At 37.4% G+C, this 10939-nt stretch overlaps 1 protein-coding gene across 2 annotated transcripts in view; it reads right to left on the bottom strand.

The window, feature by feature from the left end:
* Nucleotides 1-8724, bottom strand: part of LOC126393501 (histamine N-methyltransferase-like) — a 12392-nt gene extending 3668 nt beyond the window's left edge. Inside the window, exons 1-6 of one of the 2 annotated variants that reach the window (XM_050049691.1) lie at nucleotides 8650-8724; nucleotides 6809-6955; nucleotides 4553-4605; nucleotides 3524-3631; nucleotides 953-1083; nucleotides 678-771 (exon numbers count right to left, since the gene is read on the bottom strand). In XM_050049691.1, the coding sequence (XP_049905648.1) occupies nucleotides 678-771; nucleotides 953-1083; nucleotides 3524-3631; nucleotides 4553-4605; nucleotides 6809-6945 (523 nt within the window). In that variant the 5' untranslated portion in view covers nucleotides 6946-6955; nucleotides 8650-8724. Of the gene's footprint in view, nucleotides 1-677; nucleotides 772-952; nucleotides 1084-3523; nucleotides 3632-4552; nucleotides 4606-6808; nucleotides 6956-8205; nucleotides 8412-8649 lie in introns of those variants that run through there. The other variant, XM_050049690.1, reaches the window with a different exon arrangement.
* Nucleotides 8725-10939: the final 2215 nt, after the last annotated feature.

The raw sequence follows: 10939 nt of genomic DNA, 5'->3' as shown, positions 1-10939 counted from the left end.
GTTAATGGAGGACCAAATTAAGGAAGCTGCTAAACTGGATTTAACGGCGATGCAGCTGGGCGTGCACGACGACGGAGACATTTTAAACGGGCAATGCTCGCTTGTTTTCGGCACCCCGAGGCATGGATACTAATGACGTCAGATTCTGGGTGAGTCGTTGATCTCTACTGATTGGTTAGGGAAAAATCAAATTCCCTGCCCCTTGTAAATTGCCCTCAATGGAGGCGATGTCAGACTGAAGGTTCTGGGAGCTTCAGTCTGACACTCAGGCTATATAACATTAGCATATGGTAATATAATTCTCTGACTAATGTATGTTTGCGGTTGCACCATGTTTCACAGCAGCAAATGTGGAACTTCTGGCTGAACTTTGTGACAAATGACAAGAATTTATTTAAATAGCAGCATAACTGCTTTACCCTCTTACTCCATAATAAATCTGTACAGTATATACCAGATTGCCAAAATGGGTTATGTCTTGTGTTTGTTTTCACTAACTCTGATAATGACAGCAATTGTGTTTTTTAGACAGATACATTGTTAAAGTGGGTTTCATCCCTATATGCACTGTACAGTTTGTATAAGCACTAGGTATACTGACTAACCCCAGCCCCAGCAATCAAAGGGAAGAAAAAGATAAAACGTCTTGATAATCTAAGATTAAATCCATCACTTACCAGACACCAAAATGATAAGAAGCTTCGCATTCTTGTCAAGGAGACTTTGGAAGAAGCTGATGGTAGCTCCAGGATCCTTCACATAGTACAGCATCTGTTGATTTCACCACAGATAATGAGCTGGTAACTGGATTCATAGAGCACCTAATTATAACGCTATGCTAGACAGATGTTCTAATGGGATTAATTGCCGTGGAGCGCCGCCAAATGAATATGACCTAGATGTGTCAAAAATACAGTCTGCAGGCCAGGACCACTACGCCAGCAACACCAACCTGTATCATGTGAATGAAGTCAGCCTTCTTAGTCATCTTTTTCACTCTCCAGTGCTCCTCAAACTCAGAGGAAGTCATCTTGTTCCAGGTGAATTTGATGTAATCTAAATCTGGTTTCTGTGACACCAAAACTGTATCAACAGACACACAGCAGAGCGATAGAATGTGATTGATATATCACTGTGAATTCTGACGTGGTAACATTATTATACAGTTACAATCTGTAGTGTCACAATAAATCTCTGTATCATATAACACGGAAAATATAATTTAACTCCACCATCACTTCAATTTCAGTGTATTATACAGTGATGTTAACACTGAAATGAACATTATATTCTAATGTTGACACGGAGTGCTTTTATTTTAAGCCATGACACTTGCAGCCAACACTTGTCACATTGTTAGAAATAATTAATTTGTAATTAATCTAGATTAATTAATAATTTGCACTTTAGTTATGTAAAAGTACAGAATGATCAGGAGGCTCATTACATGATCTGCCGAAATCTTCTCTCCAGCATTATCCAAAGTGCAAGCAGGAGCACTTTTTTTTCCCTTCGACCTCTGGCACCAGAAAATAAAACCTCTGCCCTCTCCCACACAAGAATCCTGCAATATCCTTTGATCGCCAGTCACCAGTGAACCACCTCTCCCCAGCGTCTGAGCTCTGTTTACTAGGACTTGAGGTTCAGCTCAGATTCTCAGCCCTTAAGTCTCCTCTGGCGACACAGTTTCAGAGTTTATGGCTTCTGACACTGAAGCCTTGGAGCGGGGAACCAGCTAATTACCCCAAAGAAAATGCAAATAAGCAAACTCATCAGTCAGCCAGGAAGGATCCCTGACATTCAAAGACTTCAAGTCATTCTTTTATTACTTCTCATTGAAACTGTTGCATGTATTTAAAAACTGTGCAACTTTCTTAATGAACCAAACCCTGAAGATTAAGGAAATCATATACATTTGTTTCTAAGTAGAAGAACCTTGTCTAATAATTCTCATTAGTTGATTTTAATAATTCGAATACCATTCAATCTAATTATGTCACGTTTGGTTTTATTTTACCTCTCTTAAAGCAAAGTTTCCAAATCTGGCCTTTGTTATGTTCAAAAATTAATAGGGCAAGTCTTGAATATGACATTCTCTATACATCATTATCCTACAGCTGCCTGGCAAGATAATGGTAACCAGTGGCTGCTCCTGTTACAACTCTGAACCACTTGTATTGAGCAGTTATCCTCTTCAGGTGTCAAACAAATACTCTGGTCTGGTCAATTCTGGTCAATACTCATCTCAACATTGAATAGCTTTACTCTATTACTGATACTAATTAATTTTATGTGTACATAAAATTACCATGGGTTTGTCCTGTGTTTGCGTGATTACATTTCAGTCGCTAAACATTTGGATCTATGCTGTTGTGTAGATCTTCGGTAGGCAACCTTTGACTCTGCCTTGGGCATAGTTACATCAACAGATTGATAATCATTATAGAATCTGTCTCAAAATGTTCAAAGTCCTCTACACATGCACATACAAATCTACAGTTCTGTTGTATCACACTGCTTTTTTCTTCTATTGGGTGTCCACTGAAGAGAAATAAAATTCTAAGCAATGACTTTCATTATGATAGTTCAAGCTCTATTCGGTAAAAATGAGTATTTGGCGTAGGTAAATTATAAAGATTTGTCTTTAAATGTAATCTTTTGTTGAGAAACTTGTATAAATACAGTTGTTTAAGGTGGAATATGTTGATGATTTCATGGCATATATAAAATAGGTATTAGAATAGATTATTATATATAATAAAAAGACTTTTGAAGCATTTTCTTTTATGTTTTCATGTGAAAAAAGGTTATATTAAAGGTTGCTTCACAGATGTGTATGACTGAATTAATGCTCAATCAAAGGTAGTGTAATAAAGGATTGGATGGCTTTATAACAGCTCAGTTTTTTATTGGCGATTTCTTTGTATCTCTGACACAAATTGTGCGATAAATAGGAACAAAAACAAAATTCACAACATCGGAATCGGTATAGGCTATCGGCCAAATTGTTATTTTGAACAGTGGTATCAGCCCATTTTACTGTACAGTCCGTGCATTCCTAATCTTTTCACATCTAACTCAGTGAATTAAGGGGTTTATTTCAACCAAAGCAGAGTTGGCGATTGTTGGAACAAACAAAGGTAGCGCTGAACACAAATACCGTCATATGGCAAATACCCTGGTGAAACTTCAAGAAAGTATGAAGGACTGAAAATCATATACTGCCAAAGCCTATTAGCACAACAAGAAGAATAGAGCAGCAGACTTCAAAGACACTTCACAAAGGTGGGTATTTGCTGAGTAGCTTGAATATGGGACTACAAATACCATCCCCCTACTCCTGCAATACATGAATAACTGTATTATTAATGCACGAAATGTATTCTCTGCATTAAAAGCATAATAAAAAGTAAGCATATTTGCTGTTAGATTAAATATTTAGACATATTTTGGACGCATGTGAAAATAGAGACAGTATGCATTTGTGATATGTAAGATACTTGTGTGCCTATAAAGACTTTACCTCTGTATTTATGAAGCTGTGTGCTGCTTGGTTCCACCACCTCGTTATCCACAGTCACCCCTGGGTGCTTCAGACGGAGCTCGGAGAGCATCTCAAGGTCAATCTCACCTACATTCACAACGCAATTTTTGTTTTCAAAAACATCTATTTCTTGCACATGAAACTTTGGCCTACTCTCCCCACAGGACTCAAACTGTTTAAAGATAAAGAACGACAGTATATGTAGTCGACCCGCATATCATCACAATTCAAACAGTGCTGCAGATTTAAGCATGGCATAGCTAACAGCACTTGGCAGTTTTGCAGGAAAAGATACATTTAATGTTGCATTAATCTCAGAAAAACCTTGACTGAAAGCTCAGAAGCAGAGTTATCACTACGCTATTCCTTTCAATATCATTTAGCCACAGGCGGGTGATTTTGTTCTAGTTCTTATCAAAGCTGACAAGTTGCCGCATACAGGGGGTAAATCTAAGCAAAGAAGCCGATGTGGACAGGTGCTGAATCTTTCTGATTAGATTGAATAATACCTTGTGGGGGAGTTTGTAGTCATTCTAATGGATTTTACAGTCCATTAGAGAATCTGTACCATCGCTCCATTATGATACTGACATGACAGCTCAGGTAAATTAAAAGAATTGGCTTTGACATAAGTGAAGGATAATAGCCCTCATGGGCACACAGTGAGTTTGCTCAAGAACAAATTAGCCTTGCTGTATCATGAGCGCTGGAAACAATGTGCAGTAAAACCAAAGACTAGTGAGGTCGCTTTCTCTGCGACTAAGGTTAAAGATTAATCTGACAACTGGACAGATGCACACAAACCCTTGGCAGTGATAATAAGAGTAAAGATTTTTACTGGTGCAGCCATAAATGACAGCAGAGCAATGGGAACAGTTACAGCAGCCTGGTTCAACAACCCCTCCTCACCTTTGCTGTCTGCTGCCGAGGTCGCTCAGCTATTTACTGTGTCACGTAGAACATAAGATAAGTTCAACAGTGAAAGTGTCCTACACTGTGTGTTCTTACCAGCTCCACTCCCAACTCCAATGACATTTAGATGGCGCTTTCCATCTCCAATGCTGAGGGGAGAGCAGAAAAACACTTTGAGTTCTCAGAACAGTCAAATCTGGAAGTTCACATCCTCCAACCTGCCGAATGTGGGTCACATTTTGTGGCTCGTAGCTGTCAATTCTGCCTGACACGTCTGAGATGTTCCGCGTCTGAAGCATCTCCAATACCAAGCCTTTGATTGTTGCTATGGCAGGTTCTGTCACTCACCGTCTGATTTTTAATAACACTATTACACTTTTATTAATTCACTTGTGAGTTGTATCTCTTCTGATTCCTCCCTGATGTGCTTCTTAGACAGTCACAGGGTTTAGATCTCTGCAGCATGGCGTCGGCCTCTTACAAGCTTATATCAACATAGAAAAAATGCGAGTAGAGAAATTTCCATTAACACTCATTGTCATTCACACACATATGCACAGCTTGTTTGGCTGGGTAATCTAATGCATATTTGCAAAGTCAATTATCAGATTTTTTTCTGGGCATAAAAGTAACACACAGCATGATAAAACCCATGTATAATACTTACAGTACATATTCTTATTTGGGTTTTTAGTTTAATCATAACCAGATGACACTGCTGGCTGTTTCCTGCAGTAATGATTAAGACAGAGCGCATGATGATTAGCACAGGTTATTTTACTTCTTGGTGTGCGACAGAGCTCATCTCTCTCATCACACTGCATTTTAATCACTTTTCTTTTATCACATTTCTAAAAGACACATGTGACAAGTTTATTTGAATGAGGTGTCTGTGCCTTTTTAATGATAAAATGTGTTTTTGACAAATAAATTCTCACCAGCACAAAGTTACTTTCAGCCCAGGGATAACACTTTTCTAAAAAAAAAAGCACATACAAGTTTCACAGAGGTATGTTTCGATATAATGAGAGGTGAAGTGTGTCTCTCTTTATCTGTCATGTTAATAACATTACAGGAGTTATTTTATGATCAACGTTTTTTTTTCAATCTGCATCCATCAGCTTTCTCACTTCTGACCTACTGTTCTGAAATCTGATTCCTCCCTTGACAGTTTAATGGTTAATACCTTCTCTTGGGTCAATGTAATCTAATTAATCAGCAACAATCACAACACAAGAACACAACTTATATATATATATTCACAAAATATATATATATATATTTTTATACATTTAGTTTAGTGCTGTCTATTTTGCTCATTTTTCATCTTATACAACTACAACATACACAAGAAAAAAATAATAAATAACAATAATAACTCATTACTGTTGAAGCAGTGACAAACCAAATCAAGTTTTACTGACCGAAAAGGTGTAGGCTGAAGCCTTTGCTTTTTCAACCTACCTTTTCCACACTGTTTTGTACTGTTTGTTTTAGATTTACACAATGAAAATGAAGAAAATATATGTATATTAAATATACCCAAAAGTTCCAAACAAAAATTCATATACACCCACTAGTGTTGATAAGTCAGTTATATATTTGTTAATCATATTTGTTTTATCTACAGTACATTTTTTCCATTTCCTTTTCAAAACTATTTCACAGATAAACTCCTTTGACCATTATATATCTGTATTGCATTTGTTCTAATCTTTTTTTGTTTCTTTATAAAGATAAAAATTCATCTTAGTTCATATGAACTCACTCTAACTTGGAACAACTTGTTGATACAGTCAGAAAGCCTCTTATTTTTTTCATTTTATATATGAAGTGTGTAAATGAAGATCCCTTTAATGTGTTTAAAGCGTAGCATAATGAGCTGGACATTTAAAAAGATGAAATTGAAACTTCCTGTGTTCTTGTGGACAAACTATGTGAAGGTGACATTGTTTCTAAATTATCTCAAACTTTTTTTGGGGGGGGGGAGTATTTTTGAACTGCAATGTCTTTACTTTACTTATCGGCCACCACATATGGCAATATACCAATATTTAAAGTCACTAAACTTAGATCAGATGTTATATCTTTGTCGCTCTACTGAACACTTCATTCATTTCCCTTCAGCCCCTGAATTTTTTTTTCTGTGCTGGCTGCACTGGTCAGTGTACGACAACACCACTGAGCAGTATATCACTTTAAAAGCTATTCATTATTCTCTATTAGTATATCATATTCAAATGTGCTCTGATGTTCTAATAAATTGTTGATGGTGTGGTCATGTGGCTTCACTCATGTGTGTGTGTGTGTGTGTGTGTGTGTGTGTGTGTGTGTGTGTGTGTGAGAGATTACCTGGCCAGTATATCTGGCAGCATATTGTGGATGAAGTCCCGCATACACTGATGCTCAGAGGAGCGCTCCAGAAAAAGATGGAAGGCTTTCTGGTACCTGCTATCATCATCAACCAGACTCTTCAGTGAAGATTCCATGGCAAATTATCTGACAAAAAATATATACGTTAAAAAAATCAATCAACAGCTGAGGAGGTCAGAACTGTGTGTGTGTGTGTGTGTGTGTGTGTGTGTGTGTGTTTTAGCTTTCACGCAATTGCTGTTGCAGGTGAACACCTCTACTGTACACATCACCTGTCAGCCAAACAATATGGGCGGCACTGTGACTGCATTGGGAGTTAGAGTTTTGATGTCATATTTGTCATCTTAAGATGACAAAGAAGAAGATAATTATAAGTATTCGAGTCAATGTATAATAGGGCTGCCATTATTTTTATTGGCAATTAATCTGTCAATTGATTTATTCATTTCATTTCAATTATTAGGAACCCCATTAGCTGCAGCCGAAACAGCAGCTATTCTTCCTAGGGTCCACACCAAACACAATACTATATACACGACAGCACATACTCACTAAAACAACACCAACCACAATGACAACAAGCAAAACACAATACAACAACAGAGAGGACCTTGCTCTAATCATAGAAAAATCAAAAACAAAATACTTCTACGGAGGTATAAAGTACAAATGACTCATATTTAGGTTATTGCACAAGGCATTATAAATGAAAACCAAAACCAAAATGGGCTAATGCGCTTCAGAAATGTCAAAAAGGTTTCACAGTGCTAACATCATTCTCATCATCCACACCAATATTACATAAGACATATAATTTAACTATTAACACTCTTGTAGTATATGATAAGATCTTCTAGATTGTATGCTCTTTTAAACTTATGTAGTTGCTCCCTAATTATCATTAGATGAGGAGATATAGTTTTAGTGATATTCTAAAGCGATCTTTACGGTTTTCCTGAACATATGCTCAAGCAGAGAGTTCCATGTAACCATAGCTCTGTACATTACAGTGTTCTTCATCATACTATATCAGTGTTTCCCCACATCCCAAGATGACCTCCTCAAATTTCTTTTTTGTCTCTATAAACCAAGCTATTCAGTTTACTGTCATAGAGGAATAAAGAAACTAGATAATATTGACACTTAGGAAGCTGATATCTAAGAATTTTTACATATTATTTCTTTAAAATTACTCAGACTAATTTATTATCGAATTAGTTGGCGATTAATTTAGTCGTTGACACAGCTAATCGAATTATCATTGCTGTAATTTATCATAGGTTGCAATTTTTAGATCTTTTGTTCTCTTATTGTCACTACATTATACTACACTCACTTAATTTACACAGATGTGTATTATTTTAATGCGTATTTACCCTCTATCCTATCCTCCTGTCAGTGCTGTCTTCAGTGTGTTTGAACCTGTTGCTGGAGACTGATGGGCTCCACCCAGTATGAACCGAGCTGTACTACAGCGCGTCACTCTTGGCTGTAGGATCGCTGACACTGAGCATGTCTCCAGCAGCTGCACGACGTATCTTTCCTATTATTATGACACAGCTGACCGTGTGTTTGCAGAAATGTTTCCAAGCACAGCGGAAACACAAAACAGCTCCTCACACACACACACACACACACACACACACACACACACACACAGATAAGAAGCCTGTGGCGTCCCTCGCTGTCAACACAGCTGATCGCAATGCAAGCTGCCCGCTCAGTAGATGTCACAGATCCAGTTTTACATCATATTCAGTGTGCATGTGTTGTGTAAGGTGCACACACCGAGACAAAACGCGATATTTGCGTTCACTTACATGTAGTGCAGGAGGAGTATGTGTGTCCGGACAGATCTGCAGAGCAGGCTGGAATAAAACCCTCCCACTACAGTTACAGCTTCCCTTAAAGGAGGGCCGAAGAACCCGTCAAGAAAAATCAATCCAATGACAAAACACTTCATACACAAGCCAAGCCCAACGCCTTAAAGGCCTATGAGTATTTGGGCATATTCACAAATGAAACGTTTGACTTAAAAGCATATTGCTAAAGAAGCCAGAACAAACGCTGAATTGTATTAGAAAGCAGTAATGAGGGAGATTAAGTGACTGTTCTAATGTCTGTGTGTAAATAACAGTGACAATCAGTTGTGAGTAAAAGCAGCTTGCAGATAAAAGTTCTGCTGAATGAGAGAGCCTTTGGTTTACATTTGGATTATAGCTGTGCATATCATAGGCTAGGGAACAGCATAAAAGCTTAAACAGGGGACAGCTGCTCCTGAAGTAAATACCATTAAGTATAAAAAAAATATAATAAAAATGTATTTGAATGCACAGTGTTGCCATTCATTTCATTTTTCATTTACTTTTTATGAAAACAATAGTTTAGCTTCAGAGTTTCCTTGAGGCCAACACAGCAGGTTAGTGTCGCCCTGGATTTTTTCCATTGGATTTTGGCTTATTGCAAAAAATAAGTGATGTAGCAAAGAGGGGCATAAATATGGACAGTGCAGGCAGTATGGCAGTGCAGTTGCACAAGGGCCCATGGTTTGGAGGGGCACAACTGCCACCTGAAAATATGCCCGTGGTCAAAGACGAACTCACATTAAATGAAAAAATGGTGCAGTTTTCTAAATATGCCCTCAAAAACGTTTTTCTGTTTTTGTAATATAGTATCAATCTGTAACGATATACTTATTCTTCATAAAGTATAAAAACCTACAGTTTAAGTATTAAAAAACTATTTAGTTAGACTAATAATTTACTATTTTATTTTATAGTCGTTGTCATGTACATATATTTAATGATGATTGCTGGGTAATATGTGTGTTGATGTCGTCCAATATCAAGTCTCTGTTTAATTGTGTAACGAGAATATGAGACTTACATTACAGTAGCTAGTTCAGCTGCAAAATCTCTCAAGACTGACAAGCTGGGCACATGTGCAAGTGGATATAACATAAAAGCGGCAGTAAGACAAACTGTTGGTAAAATATGTCTACCTTAAACTGTGTGTGTGTGTGTGTGTGTCTGTGTCTGTGTGCTTCATAACTAGTATCTAGGGCGCACTAGGACCTGTCATTATAGCGTGCACTGGGGCCCATCGTAACTATCTTATGCCACTGGTGGCAAACAAACAGTTATGATGTTTACATGTTTTGTTCAGCAAAATAATCTTCACAACTTTCATGAATTTTGAAGCCTAATACAATCATCATAAGTTAAAAAGCTAACATTAGGCTATACACAAACTACACCAGGGTCTCATGATTTAATGTGGCCACCACAACGAGGTTGTAAAACTGTGTTCAGCGTAATTAGGTTCTGTAGTCTCATTTAGCCACTTGTTAGCAGCTTCAAAATTTACGAGTGGGGTATTTACTGATGTATTTTATGTCATAGAACAAAATGTGAAAGTCTCTTGAGCTTTTGTTACCCACAGACCATATTGGAGGCTTCTAAACAAAAACCTATCCAAAAAAACCCACTGACTTTGAGACGAGGGGACCAGGAGTGCTAAAATGCTAACTTATTTTAGGGTTTCATGACTCAAGGCGTTCTATTCAATTATGCTTAAAATGCCCCCAAAAAACAAAAGCAAAACTACTATTCTATGCCAGGCAACCCTGCACAATTATCTGAAATAATCATTATCAAATGTAGTCAAGAAATTGCCATTATTGTTAATAATGGTCATGGTGTGCTGCAGTTAACAAGCAACGTTAATGTCTTTATTACGTTATATTTGTCACATAGCCCACACAAAATGTGAATAAGTTCCTGAAAATCTCTCAACTTTTCAGAAAGGCTCCAGTGACATCACTGTCATTTCATGAGCGAGGCCAGTGGTTTTTAAACTTTTTGTTCCTAAGGTACATCAAAGGGCACAGCAAAATCTCAAGGCACACCTGTACTTATATCTGCACATAATAGCTTCTATAACGTGTGTTATCACTCTTATCATGATATAAGACAATGAAAATAAGAAAAAAAAGACAGGTAGCTTTGTGATACTGTCTACTGTTAGTTCTTTTCTCTTTTCTTTCTGTGATAGGTTGTCTTTGCTCGTGCTTTGTTGTAATTTGCTCCGTACAAAAAAGCAATCCATTGT

Source organism: Epinephelus moara, chromosome 7 (genome assembly GCF_006386435.1).
Source record: "Epinephelus moara isolate mb chromosome 7, YSFRI_EMoa_1.0, whole genome shotgun sequence".
Classification (NCBI taxonomy): Eukaryota; Metazoa; Chordata; class Actinopteri; order Perciformes; family Serranidae; genus Epinephelus; species Epinephelus moara.
Note: the sequence above shows the minus strand (reverse complement) of the source record. Positions and strands in the feature narration are given on the sequence as shown.